The following is a 19,213-nucleotide window of genomic DNA, read 5'->3' on the forward strand; positions in this document are numbered from 1 at the left end:
TAGGGCAGCCTAGTCGCTAAAACAAAAAGAGCAATTCCATCCGCTTACAAGGGTTACGGATGTCCGTTGCCCTAGCAACCCCGCTTTGTTTATACTGGCCGTAAAAGCCATCAGCATGGCGTGGAAAATGCTGCCCGGCGCTTACGTTTGTTTATTTGTTACAATTGTATGTTGTGGGCAGAAAGCGGTAGATAATCAGCTGCGTTGGTTGAGGATCCTCGGAGGTCGTGTGATGCGGCGTGATAACTTAGTCGGTTTCGAATTACGACTGCTGGTCGGGGTACAACTTGAAGCTTGAAATTTCAAGTATAATACAGGGTTGGTAAAGTTGCTAGGATATTTTTGTGGACAATCTAATGTGGACGAAGCTGCATTTGGTTATTATCCTTCGCTTTGGTAAGTACGTACAATGAAAATATAGGCAAATTTTTAAATTTAGATATTGCTTTTTTTCTTAAATTTAAACTACAACTAATGCAAAGCCGTGGGAAAAGTAGAGTAAAGTTCTTTTTCATTTTCATGATGATTACATAATGTTTAGGAGCAAAAAACGTGTTCCTTTAATTCTTTTCAAAACTTTGATCTCTTGGAACAGAAAAACGGTTTGATGCCTCAACTTGTCACTTTACAGGGTTGTTGTGGGTACAGCGAGCTGTAAAAATTTCTCTCAACATTAGTCTTTTGATAAATATTTGTAAATTATCGGTGTATTTTCTAAGAAACTGTAAAAAGTTTTTTTTGCACTTTTCTAAAATGTCAAGGATAAAAAACACTGTTTTCTTTTCGAAAACGATGACAGGTTCTTGTAAATAATTTGTTCAAGTTTTCAAAACTGCTCTTGGATTTACTGTGCAATAATTTCTTGCAGAGATGTCAATGATTCAAGGTAAAACTATTATTTTTCATTCAACTATCGACATCTCGGCAACCAATAGTCGCACGGGGAACTTTCAAAAATCAAACTAAAGCTGAATAAATAAGCTAACTGACCTCTGTATTGATTGGGTTTCAAAAAATTTTCCTATGTCCATGGACAGTTCTAAAAAAAAACAAATTTTGGAAATATTTTTTCTCAAGGAAATTTATAGCATTTTTCCCAGTAAAAGTAAATAGATATTTTCCACAGTGTACTTTTTTGTATTTTTGCTAAAGAATTATATCTGTCTTTGAATTACTGTTTGTAATAAATAAATAAAAGCTTGCTATTCATTTTTTTTAAATAGCCACTTACAAGCTACTGGACCATGTCTTTTGAGATATCGCATATCTTAATACTAGGTTTTGCCTAGTTTTCAAAGTATATTAGTCCAAGCAATCTGTCACGGACTGATGTTAAATTTACAAAAAATATCACCTGGAAACAAAAAATATGGTGATATAGGAAAAAAATGCTAAGAAAGGTAGTGTTTTTTTTTCCTGTGGCACATAAACCGAGAAGTTAACCTAAAAAATCTATAAAAGTAAAAAAAACGGTTTTTCGTAAATAAAAAAAAACTTGAACTCCAATCGAAAAGAGTTAAGTGAGAAAGTTGTAGCTATTAAAAGACCTATCGATTCGTATTTTTAAATACATCAATTGCTATATTACTTTTCGAGATATATCGAAAAAACTGTAAAAAATCGACTTTTTTGTTTTTGCTGTATCTCTTGCAAATTAAGGTTTTGAAACTCATTACTTGCTGTAAATGTAGCCCTGGACAAGCAAAAAAGGGATTCTTTTTTAAATTAAAAAATATTAAAAATTTTTCGAGTTATATCGATTTTTCGAAAAAAGGTCATTTCGAAAATCGGCTCTTCTTGCTCGACGAATAGTCGTAGAGACACGAATTAGGGTCCATTTTTTTCCTTAAGAGTTGTACTTTCATGGTAAAAAGAGAGTTATAACGATTTTATTCATTTCAAGTGTCCAAAAATGACTGAAAAAAGTAAAAATTTTTTTTGTCAAGTTTTTCTTGAATATTTTTTCGATTTTCATTTCTCGATTACATTAATCGACTTCCGGCATTTTTACGCGAATGAATAAAAAAACGTTGCTCTACGACCTTTTGGAGCCGAGATATTTTTTTTTTTCAAAAAATTACACAGGCCGCTATTTAAGTGCTACAGCGTCCATTCTTACAGAAATTGAAGTTGAAGACTTATATTTTTAATAAAAAAATACTGTGGTTCATTTCAGCCATTTCTACATTTTTAATTGTGCGTCAAACCGAAGCATTCGGTCGCGGCGCGAGCTGACTGTAGCGGGAAGCAGAATTCGCGCGTTCAAAAGCGCTCTATTTTCAAAATTTTCATTATCTCGATTTCTGGATCAAGTACAAAAATCCTTTTGTACTTAATCTGGGGTAGCTCGAGATAAACCAAAATATGACGTTTACGACGGCCTCAGAAGCATAATTACCTTTGAAAAATGTAATTTTCTCTAGTCTAAAATTCTCTCACCTCTTGTTAATATTTTTATAGTTATTTATAACAAAAAATATAATACTATAAATACCAGTGTATACTCAGGAACCATTAATACCAGAGGAAATATTAAATAAAATATCATGCAGCTTTGTCAGCGGTTGCAAAAATAAAATCTATGGTTGTAAAAAAATTTTTTTGAAATGCATCCCAATGTGAAAATTTTGAAACTCCAAACATCCAATTAGACGATGATTCTTTTGACGCGTTTGAATCACTCATTGATGAAACGAATTATGTGGAAAATGAATATAAAATGAAAATAAAAAATTTAATCGACGAATATTTTTGTACCACGTAATAACCTCTTTTTCGAAAAATCGATTTTTTAGGTTAACTTCGTCGTTTATTTCCTATATCACCATATTTTTTGTTTGCAGGCGGTATATCTTGTAAACTCTTCTACCTATTGATTGGACTATTATTCCTAGATTTTAGCAGAAGCAGCGACAGTATGAAAATTACCGGAAATGTGTTAAAATTACAGCTAAGTAGGAAACATATGTGTTATCACGAATGTAAGTGTATCGTCATTGTCTAGAAATAGCAATAAATTGTTCTAGTTGATACACAAAGACATATACAATGTGTTATTAAAAAAAAGTGTTTGAGTACGACTTAACTAACCTAACTCGGCAATTAGGCACTTGTGAAACACGCGAAATAAAATTATAATTCAAAAGTTAGTGTAAAATTTTACCTACCTTCTTAATACCATGTTTTAATAAACGAACAAAAATTCCAACGACCTTGACTGTTATTTACAATAGGTATACAAATTAATCACAAATTGAACTTGAGGAAATCAATTTTATTGTTAATAATGGCATTTACACTAAAAATCATATGTCCCCCTGTGGCGTCTCTCCCACATTTACCCTACAAGTAACTGAGAATTTCCATGCATAACTGTTTTTTCCTTAATCGTTCAGTATCAAAGCTCTTGTTTGTTAGTATAAAACATAAACACATCTCTTTCCATTATCATTAATTGAGATATTTATATTTACTATAGCTACCACCACGTATAAGTATCTGATAAATACACGTATCTATGAAATAAAATGAAAGTGAGAGCGGGCATCATTTACTGGTTATGTGTTTTATTGATTTTTGTACTACACGTAAAAAAAATTATCATTACACCTAAACTTTTAGTAATGTAATGACCTACATACGTACAATAACCGTAAAAGGTTTATATATGACAGTGGACAAATTAAGAATAGACCTATTGACACGAAGAACTACATGTTATTTGTCGATACATTCCAATCACCCATTTATATCATACATATTGATTGTAATATTCTGTACATTACTCGAATTGTGAAAATAAAAATAAGTTTCTCACCAAGTTAAATCATAATTATTTTGAACATAAAGAACGACGCAGTCGTTGGCAAGTTCTAGTACAAGATGATCAAAATTATTTGTTAACTTTGTGCGTTATAGCATTATATAATAGAGTACCACAAGGTACCATATTGGGGCCACTGTTATTCGTGATTTGTTACACATGATCTTATAACGAGTCTACTGTTTGCGCCAAAAATTTTAGGGGAAACATTTAGTAAAGCCACCTTACTTCAGTTAAGTAGAGTAATATAAAAATAGCTTGATTGATATATAGTCGGAAGTTTTATATTAGAAATGTTTATGGAAACATTTAACAGAATTAAAAAATTTCCCACACTGGTAAGTTGTACAATTGACTCAAACTTTTGTAACAATGCAATGACAAAATCCGTAGTAGGCGCGAGTCAATCAAAACAACTGAATATCGTTGATTGTCATTTTTCAAAAACACTGAATTACATAACATATCAATAAACGAATAAAATTTAAACTAAACCACGAAAATCTTGCGCCTATTCTGTGACAGACCTGACAGTATAATGAAAACTAATCGTTATGATTTTCGTGATGTTCCAGGGCCGTCATGGGAGCAATTTTCAGCTCGAACGATAAAGTAGGACCCGTTGCAGTGAGTAATTTCAGCTTTTAGTTAAATTATAAAAGCCGCACCCAATTTTATTGCAAGCTTAACAAACAACATCGCCTAATTGCTTTTAGCTTCAGTTTTGTGTGCATGTCGCTGTATATGTAGCGCGTAGATGTTCCCTTCTTCATAGAAATGGTAGGTCCAGCTTTTCATTGTTCGAGTGTTTAGTTTTTCCTAAGGAAAATTACACAATTAATTACAGATCGACGAAGTCCAGACTTACGACCGGAGAGCCTCTTTTGAATCGAATGACGACCAGTCGAAGTTCAAGAAGAGGGTTACGACAGACGTGTGCTCTCTTCTTTTTTTCACCACGTTTCTCATAGTTTTGGTAAGGAAAATTATACAATTAGCTGTTATTTGCTTTAATAAAAAAAACTTTACTTTGGATCATTGTAAAGAAACCTGATACATCTACGCCACTGAAGTCTTTGAAGTTTATTAATTTAAAAATGAACCACTCGGTACATCTTTTAATCTTTATCATGCACATATATGATTGAAATTTTGTTTCGTGAGTCTTCTCCGAGTTTTTTATGGTTAAACGTTGTGTAACCTATATTTTTTTATTTCAGTTATGCTTCGTGGGTTACTGTATACTCGATGGAGACATTTATCGTGTGATAAATGGTTACGACAATTGTGGAAATGTTTGTGGTAGATCACGTCCTATCCTGCGTCGCGACGAAAACAGGGAGCGATGCCAAGAGACCATCCAGACCTTTGGACCGTAAGTGGAGTAGAATTAAATATTTTTATATGTATTCGTATAAGTTTGTTTTTTGCCCGTTTACCACCCCGTCATATTATACCAGGTGTGAAGTCAATTGGCAGTTGAGGCTTTTCAGAGGCGCCTATACGGCATTTTAACTGAACAGGGAGGCTAGCCTCCGTTGATCTTTGAAAACATTCTGCTTAAATTTAAACTGTTCACGGTTTAATTTTGTACTGTTTTGATCATTTTGGATTAATTTAATATGTCTAGCACTGACTAGCTGCTGAAGTGGTCGAATAAGCAAAAAGAGTAGCAATATACCATATTTTGTTTAGAAATTTTATAATTTTTAACATTACCTGAGTACTTTCCGTATTTTTCTTTAAATGTCGATAAATCCATTAGAATATGTGTGTTATTACACTTACTTTATAAAATAAGAAACAAAAGGCGACTTTTAATGAATAAATGTTCCTATGTGATAATAATTTTATATTATTTCAATTCCACAGAAGCCCTTGATCTGTTTGAGGAAGATTGATAGTTAATATTTCTATTAATAAACATTTTAAATTGCAGATACCATATCCTGTTGAAAGATTCTACAACGAAAACCGCGGTCAGGCTGTGTGTTTCGAATTGCAGCGAATATGAAGGATAGTAAGTATGATTTTAACTTATTTATTTTTTATTACAATAATGATGATAAATCTATTAAAATGCTAATTATAGCAACAGTCATTTTCGTAGAAACAAACATTCATTCATGTTCGAATTTGTTCCAATTATATTGACTTATCAGTCAATTTATTGCACGTAATTTCGTTTCTTTGAGTGAAACATATCAACTCTTCTTTGACTCGCATACATGCTTTTTCATAATATCATCCAGAAACGTGAAAATGAACACACGAAAATACACTGTACCGTCATTAAACATTTTCTCGTAAACAGCACTAAAATAAAATTGTAAGGAAATGAAGCGGTGATCACGTATTCGGCTATTCCCGTTTTTCTGAATTAGCATAGCAGTTTGATTTTTACCCGTTTACCATCCCGTCATATCATAACAGGTGCGAAGTCAACTGGCAGTAGCAGCTTTTTAGACGGGCAACTGAACGGCGAAGGGTAACCTCCGGTTATCCAAAGTAACACCGAATTGAATAGCAATTCTTTTTATTTTCTGCATCCTTCATTTCAGTCGGAAATTTTTCAACCGATGCATCCCATACAAGAGCAAGACTGTCGTCAATACGTTTTTCTCAAAGACCGGACTGAAAAACTTTTTCACCGCAAGTAGAAACCTCATAGAAATAGCTGAAACAACTCACACTATTTTATTTTCAGGAGGTTTCCGAGGATTTTCATTTCTGTTGGAGAGAATTTGTTTATTTGTGCCTGATATCTCTTGGTAAGTACTTTGGGCTCCCAAACACAGCATCGCCAACTTTGATGATTTATTTTTCAGTACTTTCGCTCGTAATCCTAGCTCTCTTTAGGTATTTGGTAGGGTTTGTGGTGTGGATAGTACTAATAGGGGCTGTAGTAGCATGCGTTATAGGCACTATAGTCCTGTGGTAAGTGGAAACAATGTTTTCAATATAACGTCTTTGAAAGTTTGTAACTATATTTATGGTTATTTACTCATAGGATGATTTGGAAACAGGCAAAGGACTCCACTGATAGAATGTCATCTAATTCCATACCAGACGTTGATTCAAGAAAAACTCAAACGTACCTGGTGTTTGCTATAGTAGCCACTGTGGTCACAGCAGTCATAATCTTGATCATATTTGTGATGCGGAAACGCATCAAATTGGTTGTTCAATTGTTCGAAGAAGCAGGAAAGGCTTTGGCTGTCATGCCTGTTCTACTTTTTGAACCAATTTTGGTAACGCTAAATCGCAAACCACTATTTTTCCTCATCCAATTTTTTTTAGACTTTCCTGTGTTTGGTCGTGGTAGTTTGTCTTTGGTTCTATTTTTGTCTGTGGATAGAAAGTTCTGGGATTCTGTCAGAAAAACGTCCCATGGTGTACTACTATGAGAAGGACACCCTGATGAAGGTGACGAGGTGGTATAATTTCTTTGCCATGTTGTGGATGGCCCAGTTTGTCATCGGTTGTCAGCACATGGTCATAGCTGGAGCAGTGGCAAAGTGGTACTTTACCAGGTAACTATTTCTACCGGTAGCTGGTCCAATGTTGTAGACCATGCAATGGAATTTGAACTTTGTCACTCGTATTTCTTTTGTAAATAGAACCACAAAAATCTGTAGAGTTTACAATTATTATTTTGTTTTACAGAACTAAATCCAAACTGGATAGTCCTGTCTGTCATAGTTTCTGCAACTTGACCAGGTACCATCTGGGTTCTGTAGCTTTGGGTTCCTTTCTCATAGCGACTGTGCAATTTTTGAGGGTTATACTGAAAATCCTCGAGAAATATTTAAAGGGCAAACAAGGAAAATGCGTTGAAGGTATTTTGAAATGCTGCCAGTGCTGCTTGTACTGTTTCGAAAAAATACTCAAGTACCTTAGTAGGAACGCTTATGTTGAAGTTGGTAAGCCTCTATTTATTGCTTTTTTTGTAATCAACATATTAAGAGATTTTATTTCAGCAATATACGGATACACTTTCTGCGAGGCTGGTCAGCAGGCATTCAAATTATTATCCTCGAATCTCCTGAGGGTAGCTGCCATCAACTCTGTTGGAGATTTTGTGCTTTTTTTGGGCAAAGTAGTAGTGGTTTTAGTTACTGTTTTGATAGGGATAAAAATATTACAGGTAAAATTAAAAAAGGGATCCTTGTGTGAATACCGTTGAGGTTTTATTTCTCTATTTATTTTATTGTAGAACAAAGAGGGAGTTCAACACATTTGGGTGCCTCTGACACTGGCAGGGCTATTTGCTTACTTGATATCACACTGCTTCATGACCGTATACGAGGTAAGTTAATTTTTTTAATACATATTTCTTTGTAAACAGTTCGGCATTCTCTAAAAACGATATTTCTAGCAAACATTTTGACAACCGCTGAATTAATTTTTCAGATAGGTACTGTATTTCTCTGCGAAAGTGTCACCGCTTATTTTTAATTTTTGACACCGTTTGGTTTTTTATAACTTTATTTCTCTTAAATCATCTTTAATTTTCGCAAATTATTTCTAACCAAGTACAATTTTTTACAGCTTTACTTTGCATGTCGGTAGACATTCCTCTGTAGAAAGTTTCAGTCATTCTTACTTCAGCCATCAATAATAATCGATTCTAGAATTTTCTAGGTGGCTTTACATAAATATTCCTGTACAAAATTTTGACAACCGCTGATTTGGATTATTTTTAATAACGTTTTTGTTTTATCTAGACACCATAGACACCTCGGCAACATTTTGTAGACAGCCGACTGAGGTCATTTAAAACTTTGACAGTAATTTAACAGGTACCATAATTTTCCTAAAAAAAGTTTGACAACCGCTGAACAAAGCTATCGAATTGCTTAATTTTGACAACCATTTGATATCGCTTTTGTTTCTCTTAGATGATATCTTTATACAAACGTTTTGACAACGGCTAATATATTTATCGGAATTGCCATTTTTGACCGGTGAGAACTATTTGATAGAAGTGATACTCTGTTATAGCAGTTCCAGAGTTTCTAAGCGGTCGTAAACGGGACATTTCTTCAAAAAAACTTTGTGAACCACTGATCTTTGTTCTGAGCCACATTTCAAATCCTATTCAGTTCTTTGCAATTGTGCTTTTCACAGATTTATATTCTTCTGCAGAATATTTATAATTTTTTATTTTTCAGACAATTAAACTCTATTTCTTAGATGGCTCGCATAACAAATGTCAAAATTTTGACAACCGCTGGTAACTACTAGATTATTTTCGATGTCTATATTTTCTTTTTCTAGATGGCCATAGACACGATATTCCTCTGTTTCTGCGAGGATTGTGAACAAAATGACGGCCTTTCTAGACCCTATTTCATGTCCAGAGGCCTTATGGAATTCGTTGATAATTCTAAAAGGGCATTAGACTTGCGTGATTCGAGGAGGAATAGGAGCGACAATTTCCAGGAAGAAATCAACACCGTAGCTGGCGACGTAGACAAAAAGCGCAGGCGCAAAGATTAGTTTCCAGTATTTCCAAATTGTGATGTAATATTTTTGTTTTTTTTGGAGTGTAAATGGCATAGATTGAAAGCCCTGCTTTAACATATATTTTTATAAAATTTTTTATTTAACTGCAACTTTTTGCGACACGTGTTTGTTGGTGCTCACGATTGTGATATATTTCTGTGAATAAAAATTACTTTTATAGAGCTGATTTTTTTTTTAATGATCTAGGTCCGACCCTGAGCTTGCAATTTGTAACAATTTTGTTGATTGCAATTTGATTTGTTATAAAAAAATTATTTTAAATATTTTATTAACAATGTATGGCTATAGAATGTGCAGACAAACGTAGATATGCAATACAATGCTAGTGCTTGGTGTCATACTTCATACTGGCTTCATATTTATTCGGGGACGACTAGAGTCGACGTTCGACCCCGCATCGGGGTGGTTCCGCCAAGTTCTGATTTGGATCTTCGGTAGGGTTCCTGATTTTTGTCGTAGCGGTTTTGAAGCTCTCTAAGCGATATCTGGCGTTGGATTCGAAACAGGGACGATTTTCGAAGAACGACATGTTATATTTTTTTGTTGGGAAATATTGACCAAGTTATTTCCGTTCTGTGGCCCTTCACAGTACAACATATTAGCAGTGCTATTGATCTATATATTTAAAACAAAAGAGAGGACAAGGATATTGGGGTAGAACCTATTTGTATCTTCCCCGTATTATATCGATTTCATCCCAAAGTTGACCCACGAGGCGCAACGAATTCATTCAGACGTAGAGGTGCCTTTGGTGAAGAACGCAAATTTTGGCTGGTGAGTCGCAATGTTTTCATCCCTATCCTGAATTAATTCAAATAGTAGTTGTTGTTTTACTCGTTTATTTCATTGCATGTGTATTTTATAACAGGGAATATTATAAGGGTAAAGTAAAGTTTCTCGTTACGTAACGTGTGACAAAAAATTGAGATAGGTCGTAATTTTGATACGAGGGTCGTGCCTCAGAATTATTGGAAAGTATTTAATAACTGCTGGTATTTTCGAACAATTATTTAGAAGTTTTAGACATGGTATAAGTTAGAAAATATATTTGAATTTGGCCCTGTTTTATTAAAAGAAAAATAGGTACATATTTAATTTAATAATAATAATAATAATAACTTTTATATCAGCTATATGAGATTATAGAAAATAAAACTATTTTTAACTTTTTTTTTATTAAATATAGTGCCTGGGTATTACAGTTGCATTTCAATCAATTACCTGCTTATTAAATGTGTGATATTTTTTCTATTAAAAAGCGAGTCAAGAACATTTTTGACAGATATTCGTTGTATGAATTCTATTTTAAAAAGAAATTTCATGAATGCTGGTAATTTAATTTAGTGCAACATTAATAATAATATTTATTGCTAAAGATTGATTAAGACTATCAATAAACCACATTAATTTCACATTCGAAATGATAAATCTAGTATTTGGATACTTTTTTGGTATACTAATCGGTATTCTTTGAAGATTTAACTTTTACCACCCAGTAGCATGTTCTAAATGTTGTAAGCTGATGCCTAAATAAGCATTTCATAAGGGTGTCTCGTATGACACACACCGAACTTTATTTGGTGACAGACATAAATAAAAAAAAAATACAATCACAGGTGGGAAAGTTTCGTTTTCTAGATGCAGATTATTGAAATTTTAAAAATATGTTAAATATCTCTTAAAAAGTGTCTTGTAGATATTTTGGTGCAACTTGAGGTAATGATTTAAATGAGCAAAATTTCCTAAATTGATACACAAACCAGTGACGGAGACGATGGAAGAATCCCAAAATTTCCACGCCACTGAGTATTTTGTGAATTGGATAAGTGCATTTAAATTTGGTTGGTATTTTTAAGAAACAACATTTCTTCTATTTTATTCGAATACGAGACATTTTTGAATAATTATTTAGTTACATTTAAAATAAATCTTCCACGAAGTTGAATAAATCGAAGATAATGGCAAGAAGAAGAACTCTTTTATTTTATGACAATTTTTCAAGAATAGCTTTTTGTTTAAAATTGATCAACGATTTGAAAACTGTTTTACAATTTTAAATAATTGTATTAAAAAACGCGCACTGACTACCCGTTTACCACGCCACTGGTGATTAACCACAGTTTAAAATCGTTAACACTTACTGTTTTTTTAGATAAAAAAGTTTAAAAAAATTAAATTGTACACCTTGTTCAAAATAACAGAAGTTAGTACGTTTAACAAGGGAACGCCCTGTATATATGATGTACATATTTTAAAGGCATGTACGAGGGTCCATACAAATTTTCGCGACAAGTTAATGCTTATGCCGCCTATGTCTTCACTGTTTTTCAGTTTATTTATTTCATTACAGGTTCTTTTTACTTTAACCAATTGAATCAACGGAAATGCTTCAGCTAATGGAGGTAAGTGGAACCAATAAAAACAGGGTATTCATTTGCATAATTTGATAAGCTAAGGAAATATAAAGTTTTCCCATTATTACATTCCAGTTGTATATGTGATCTGAAATATTGAGATAAATGCAAAGAAAAAATCTAATAATACCTTCTACAAATAAGTATTTTCTAAAAATTTATATATAAGTAAATTAAAAAAAGAACTATGGACTAACGAAACAAAAACTACAAACAGCCCTGTGTAAATAACATCCTGCATTTTCATATTTTAAATTTTTAACGCCATCGATTCGTTTACGTAATAAATATTAATGGGTTTTTAGCTGTCCGAGTTTCGAAATATGGGCCCCCACATGCCCACCACTATAATCGACATACCAGAAAAACCTGAGAATCGTCAGCCCACAGACAGGACTTTTATTATAGTCTTTGCAGTATGTGTGGTACTACTGGTAAGTCACGGGGTACACTTAAAGTTGATTAATCCTTAACGCTGTAGATTTAAATAAGAAAGCATTGTTTTCAAATGAGGCTATTTTTAGATGCCGTTTTTAATCTATAATTTGGCTTACGCAGACATTCGCAAACTGTATGGATACGATAAATGTGGCAATCTATGCGGTACCACGAACACAAAATACGAAAAATGGGACTGTACTGGTAAAGATTACACCGACAAAAAGTAAGTAAATTTAATATTCCTTTCATAGCTACGTTCTTGGTCTCCTATGGACGCTGTAGGCTGCGGGCGCCGTAACGTCGTGCGAATGAAAATGTATACAGCGTCTGCAGGAGACAAACGACTAAATGTATATCTACAGGAATTACCTGAATGAATGATGATTTTCAAGTGCTCTTCTCATACTTCAACTTTGCACTTCAGTTTCTTTGTGGAAAAGATGTCACTTTGATGATCAACTTTTTCACTCTACAAGCCTATTTGATGACGGTTTTTCCACGAAAATAAAAACGAAATTTGTTTACAGGTATTTGGAGCCAACAGATAATGAAGGAAAAACTTTCGAGTGCGTGGAAAGCTGTGGGCTCAATTAGTAAGTAGACACGTATTTTTGTGAAAACGACAAGAAAAAAATTGAAATGGGTGTTCCACCAAAGAGGGAATCTTCTGTAACTCTGCAACTGTAAAATTTATAAAAAAAAAATGGTTTTAATAAAAGTTGCCTGGAATCAAGTGGGCCATATAAAAAATATTTTTAGCTCCATTTCGCGTGGGCGGTACATAACTTTGTGGAACACCATGTATATTATTGCATTTTTTGGTTGACATTAGGTAGAGTTTATTAAATGTACATGGAGTTTAAAACTTTTTCGAGATAATCAGTTGTTTTTGAAAAAAATCACAATTTCAGCTCTCTAAATGAGGCTAGATAGCGTCTAAACCCCAAGAGTTAGAAACATGCAGTTTTCACAGTTCGTTTTGGCATAAATTACTCTATCTTGCCATCTGTGAGCAAAACGTGTACGGTACGTTATTCAAACTCGGAAATACTGAGACCTACATTTAATAATCTTAGGAGTTGAAATACTTTTTTTTTCAGATGGAATGACCCATATTAATTGTCATGGGTGAATGCAAAATTGAATGCCCTTTCGACTGATATAAGGTTGTACATACTTATCTTTAACAGTTTTCCAGAAAAATCAGGTTCTTTTCTAAAGTCCGAAAAAGTAGCAATGTAATAGCGTCAAGAAGGCATTTTTCTCACATTTTATCAGACCTGGGACTGACAGCGTCAATATTTACTTGCATGTTTAAAAAGTGGTTCGACAAACAAAAGTAAACCACTAACAACAACTAAAACAAAACGCAAAATGAAAAAAACTGAAACTCCGAACACAAACAGGAGAATAAGACCGCTGATTTACTTCAATTGCTCGAAGTGTCCTCCATTTTGTGTAATACATAAACGAATGCGATTTTTAAAAGACTGTTCAACATTGGTCAGCATGTCTGGCGTAATTTCTTGAAGTAGAGATATTCACTTAAACTTAATATCGATATATCGAATTTACTCGATGTTTACCATACGATATATCGGATTGATTCCATGTTTTCACTAATAATTGTTCTATTTCTAACTCTGACTAATAATTACAATAAAAACAATAGTTTAAATATTATTAACAGGCAGTGACATCTGTTAGTAAGCAGCTAACAGAACAACGGTGGAAATTATGTATTCTTGAAAGGGAAAAGATTAAGTAAACTTTTATTTTTGCAAAGTTTGTCTAAAGAGCATTGGTCTTAAATAGGTGACGTGAAAGCAATTTTTTGCAGGTAGATTAAGACTTTAGCACTTATTTCTGTTTTCTTTACTGTTTTGAAATGTTCTGGTATGTAATAAAATATTTCTATTAACTGATTATCTCGAAAACGGTAAGTTTTAAACATCATGTACATTTAATAAACTCTACCTAATATTAATCAAGGAATTAAAAAATGCAATAATATACTGGGTGTTCCATTTAAAATAACAAAGTTATGTAGCGCCCACACGAAATGGTAAACCTTGTAAAGCTCAAAATATTTTCTATACATGGCCCACATAATTCCAGGCAACTTTTATTGGAACCATTTCTTTAATAAATTTTACAGTTGCAGAGTTACAGAAGAATCCCTTTTAGGTGGAACACCCTGTACATTAGAAACGGGGTAAAGTTATGATTTTATTTTTGGTATCCATTAGAGTATAACTAAAGCTTAATTCTTCCATTCTAGTACTGACCTTTATGGCGTTTGCGTGAGATCCCATTCTGAAGATGACATAAATGATGACTGGACGGTAAGGGCTAGTAAATATTAGTAATAAGGCCGATTTTTAATAAGGCCACTGAATGGATTTTTTCTATAAATGGATAACATCTAAAATTTTATCCACCGTGTCATAAAAATGTTTGGACTGTAATACTTTGACGTAAATCATCAAAAGGGCGGGCTTAGGGCTTCTGATAACGGGTCCGCCCCGCCCCCACGGAACCTACCTCGAGAACAACAAGGGCAAATGGTTCCTAAATGCCATACTTGAATAAGACAACACTTTTGTCCTATAAATTCACCTTACTGACCACATTTCTTTCTACCTTTTAGGACATGGGACTGTACTTTTCAGATGGAATGGTTATATTCAAGCTTATTGTTTGTTCTGTGATAACTGTTGGTAAGCACTGACATTTGGTTTACAACTTGTGTTGTACCGGTCACAGTTTTATATTCTATAAATTTTTTACCTAGGTATCAGCGTTGCAGTCCTGTACGCCTTCCGATACGTGATAAAGGTGGTGGTGTGGGGTATCGTTATATGTGTCTTCGTCTTGGGCGTAATTATAATGGCTGTGATGTGGTAAGCAATCGCCAGTATACCTAATTTGGACAAGTTTGTTGTAGCTAGTCTAGCGGTATGATATACAATGTGATTAGAGGCCATCTACAGCCTCTAATCAGCGGTTCCCAACATTTTCCGACCACTTGTCAACAACAGCAATGTATAATAGTAATTGTGGAGGACTTCTGTTAATTCAGATTAGATCAGATCACATGAGTCAAATTTAATAACTTTGATGCTTCAGATAAAGGTTACTCGTGTACATTTTTACATCATCTGAAAGTCCTCTTTTTTCTTAACAACTTTTATTAAACAAGTTTTTCGATACTCTTATCGTTTAAAATATATAAGACCATATACATGTATAGTGAAATGAAACACTGGTTGGATCAAGTCTGTTACTGATTTTGTCTGCATTATCATATAAAATCGCTTATCAACCGTTGTCACCATTTTCTTTTAATTATTTGTGATACATTAGTCCAGGGTAACGATGACAGTAACAGACTTGACCGTACCAGTATTTTTTCTCGATGCATATTAAAAAACACGTATATTAAAATTTAATTCAATGTGTTCCAGGTCGATCTACAGTGAGATGACCGACAACATCATCTTGCTGATTTTATGTATTATAAGCACTATTTTCCCAATCGTGTACGGTGTATTGGCTTACAAGTCAAGGGACAGAATTTCTTTGGTCATTCTCTTGCTTACTGAATCTATCAACGCTATCTTTGCCATGCCTTCATTGGTCTTCATTCCCATTTGTGTAAGTTGACATTAACATTCCAAATAAGATCACCATGATATTGGAACAGATGGCGTAACATTGTTTGTTGAAAAATTACCGAGTTGGTTGCCATGCTTCTTCTTGATGTTTCGAGAAACATGTCGATCTCTTCTTCAAAATAAACTCTTTAGATTAAGTCCTCTTAAGCACCTGGCCAAAGATGAGCTGCAAGAGTAATGTTCAACAAAATCCCGATGTTTCTTGTATCCTTGTGACAAAGCTCATTATTGGACAAATAGGTAGATGCGTTAGCATATGGTTCAAAGGAGGGAAATAAGCAATTGCAGAACACAAAGCAAATATATATGACAGTATATAGCTAAAGGAGGATCGTCCAAAATAGCTCCAAACAAATTTATTGGACGATCTTCCTTTAAATCTTCATCACAACATGGGGTTTATGCTCGATGGAGCTACACTTTGCTTTAAGCGTCCTTTAACTATTTGGATGAGAATTTTCCAACTAGATGGATCCGTAGAGAACATGATCAGATCAGTAACTTCCAACCATGGAGTTTCCTCTTAAAATAAGAGCGATAATGTCTTTCGAAACATCAAGAACTCCAAATGTATCGCGTTCTTTCTTAAATTCACTAGAACTCGAAAGATCAGATTGTTATAATTTGTTCCAGACTTTCTTCGCAGACACAATAATAATCACCCTCTGGCTGACAACAACCATTTACATGTGTTCCGCTGGTGAGCTAACTGCGGATCCAGAAACGGATGTGATGACTTACGAGCTAAGCGACGGCACGTCAGTGACGATATTCTACAACTCAGTTATAACAGTTTGGTCCCTCTATTTTGTCAGCGGATTGCAGTACATGGTTATCGGAGGAGCCGTGTCCGAATGGTACTTCGCAAAGTAAGTCACTGTTTATAAAACATTTCTATCTCAATTTTATTTACTTGGAAAATTTCAGCGATAAGAGCTACCTGTGTCAGCCAGTGAGGAGAAGCTTCAAAGTTGCCTACAAGTTTCACATGGGAACCTTGTTCTTCGGATCGCTCGTGATAACGTTGGCTCATCTAGTTCGATTTATAATCAAGGGACTCACCAAAAACCGACTGACACGGATATGCGTAGATTACTGTCTGAGGATGGTGTTGGATATTTTGAATTTCCTCAATCAAACCGCATATATCGTAACAGGTAGCTTTGAAGATGATGATGACGTTTTGACTAGACTATATCTTGGCTTTTTGTTCCAGCAATGCACGGACAACCCTTTTTGAAATCTGGCAAGAGGGCAGCTGTGCTACTCACTACAAACCTCTCGGACGTATTATTGATGAACATTATAGTCCAATTTACGTTGTGTGTTATAATAATATTCATTGCCTTCACATCTCTGATGCTATCAGCTCCATTTTTCTTGGGGGTGAGTTTACATAAGATAATTTGTACATTGGTGTGAACTATTATCTAATTTTGTAGGGAACGGAAACAAGACAGGATACAAATGCTGTCTTCGTCGTGTTTCTTATGGCGGTATTTGCTGGATGTACTTTTGTGTCACTGATTCAAGTACGTATAAATATCTCTCTTTTCTTATTCAGCCACTTCAAATTAATCCAAAATAAACAACAAAATTAAACCGTGAACAGTTTAAATTTAAGCAGAATGCCATCCTGTTCGGAAGGCTTACGAAGGGCAGCGAAGATTAGCCATCATTATTCAGTTAGAATGCCATATTGCCGTCACTTCAGTTTAATTTTGTTTCATTTATTTTGATTTTCAATTGGGTCACAGGTAACTTCTGTATAAGTATAAGTATCTATCAATGCTACACATTCTTTAGTAATTGGAAACTATTAGAGTTAACACACAAATTTGAATTTATTTTAAGACCACCATTGACACCATCTTCATCTGCTTCTGCGAGGACAAGGTCCTGAACGACGGGATGGCGCGGCCCTACGCCATGTCCAAGGAACTCATGGACTTCGTGGATAACGTAAAAAAAGTGGTGGGAAAGAACGATTACGGACAGATGGACCAACAGTATCCCCAGCCTGTGTAAAAATAGGTCTTTCAAGTAAACACTATTTTTTTATAATGTGGTACCCTATATCCAATCTATAATTAGAGTTGAATCAAAACCAAATTAATTTTCGATGTAATGGTAATGCTTTTCGGAGATCTTTCATTTTGACTTTTATCCAACGTGATTATCTAGTTCATATATCGTTATCATAAAAAGTCTGGATTTCTGAAACTACCCGAGAACCGCGTCAGAAATCAGGACTGAAGTCAAGACAATATAGCCATTGGCTTACCTAGTACATTAAGAAATTTAAATAAATAATTAATGCTATTAATGATTGTGTAGTTAAATTTATAAATGTTAATATGTTATATCTTTAAACATGTGTCCAACGCCGATCAGAAGATTTTACAATTTTTTTTTCGTACAGTACTGTGAAGGTTCATTGGGTCCATTTTTTTGGTAATCATACTGAGACGTAGACTGTACATATTCTATATCAAACCCACAATTTTTGTTTATACGGCATTGTGTCATAGGGACTTTACTGCCGAAAAGAAAATATTTGGTGTAAATAATATATAATGGATGGGGTAGAAAACACGAAATTTAATCCAATGAATGAATGGTGTTAAAGCCAAAAACAATGATTACATGAATAGCCACGTCAATTACCAAGACTGAACATATTTTTGGTAGTTCATTATATCTAAGCAATAAGTAGAACCAATTTATCAACGAAAAAATCAGTACAATAACGTGTTAAAAATGTTTCTACTGTTAAAATAAAATATTTATATTTCTACAACACTTATATAAAGAAAGTGTAAATCTAATGTTCTGATTGTAGATCTTAAAGTTTCTGTAGCTTGTTAAGATACGGAAAAGTTTATTCGAATCATTTTCTACCTCATTCATAATGTACAGTATCTGTTAAAGTTATTCAATATTTTACTAATTGTTCAAGATTTCCGCAACAAAGACTACCTACTTATTTTGTGTGATACACAAAAGGAATCAGTAGGTATATAGAGTATATTAGTTATAGTCAATAAAAAAACTATTATCCTCTTTACGCCCCACATAAGTCACCAAAAAAGTATTACAAATTTTATTACTTCTTGATAATTATATTTACTATCTATAAATATTCTAAACTTTTACGAGGACTAAAATAAAATAATGAAATAATTATTAGTTTTTATTTTTAATTCCTAATCCAGAAATTATATACAGGGTGTTTCAGAAACACTACCCGTAAATGCAGGGGAGTGATAGTACGACAAGATATAAGATTTTTTTGTCTTACGAACTATATGTCTATCTCCTCTTGTTAA

At 33.8% G+C, this 19,213-nt stretch overlaps 2 protein-coding genes across 2 annotated transcripts; both read left to right on the forward strand.

Annotated features, from left to right (window-relative positions):
- The first annotated feature begins 208 nt into the window (after positions 1–208).
- Positions 209–9,484, forward strand: LOC108908233 (choline transporter-like protein 1). The gene is made up of 14 exons (XM_018712189.1): positions 209–396; positions 4,399–4,450; positions 4,671–4,799; positions 5,044–5,198; positions 5,763–5,843; positions 6,385–6,475; positions 6,531–6,594; positions 6,652–6,760; positions 6,834–7,074; positions 7,124–7,356; positions 7,490–7,746; positions 7,804–7,970; positions 8,040–8,132; positions 9,104–9,484. The coding sequence occupies exons 2-14, from the start codon at positions 4,406–4,408 to the stop codon at positions 9,323–9,325; spliced, it is 1,887 nt and encodes a 628-aa protein (XP_018567705.1). The 5' UTR covers positions 209–396; positions 4,399–4,405; the 3' UTR covers positions 9,326–9,484.
- Positions 9,485–11,736: 2,252 nt separating this feature from the next.
- LOC108908197 (choline transporter-like protein 2) lies at positions 11,737–19,038 on the forward strand. Its single transcript, XM_018712135.1, has 13 exons — positions 11,737–11,754; positions 12,072–12,200; positions 12,291–12,430; positions 12,735–12,800; positions 14,489–14,552; positions 14,858–14,927; positions 15,002–15,110; positions 15,675–15,864; positions 16,518–16,753; positions 16,812–17,041; positions 17,101–17,270; positions 17,327–17,416; positions 17,739–19,038. Exons 1-13 carry the CDS (start codon positions 11,737–11,739, stop codon positions 17,910–17,912), a joined length of 1,686 nt encoding a protein of 561 aa, XP_018567651.1. The 3' UTR covers positions 17,913–19,038.
- The last annotated feature ends 175 nt before the right edge of the window (positions 19,039–19,213 follow it).

This window comes from Anoplophora glabripennis, unplaced genomic scaffold, assembly GCF_000390285.2.
Source record: "Anoplophora glabripennis isolate ALB-LARVAE unplaced genomic scaffold, Agla_2.0 scaffold18, whole genome shotgun sequence".
Lineage (NCBI taxonomy): Eukaryota > Metazoa > Arthropoda > Insecta > Coleoptera > Cerambycidae > Anoplophora > Anoplophora glabripennis.

Excerpts from the sequence above, each read along its gene's own strand:
- LOC108908233 (XM_018712189.1), top strand. The coding sequence starts at position 4,406 with ATGGGAGCAATTTTCAGCTCGAACGATAAAGTAGGACCCGTTGCA. Across the intron at positions 4,451-4,670 it reads ATAAAGTAGGACCCGTTGCA|ATCGACGAAGTCCAGACTTA; the intron begins GTGAGTAATTTC and ends AATTAATTACAG. Across the intron at positions 5,199-5,762 it reads ACCATCCAGACCTTTGGACC|ATACCATATCCTGTTGAAAG; the intron begins GTAAGTGGAGTA and ends TTTAAATTGCAG.
- LOC108908197 (XM_018712135.1), top strand. Across the intron at positions 12,801-14,488 it reads GAAAGCTGTGGGCTCAATTA|TACTGACCTTTATGGCGTTT; the intron begins GTAAGTAGACAC and ends CTTCCATTCTAG. Across the intron at positions 16,754-16,811 it reads TCCGAATGGTACTTCGCAAA|CGATAAGAGCTACCTGTGTC; the intron begins GTAAGTCACTGT and ends GGAAAATTTCAG.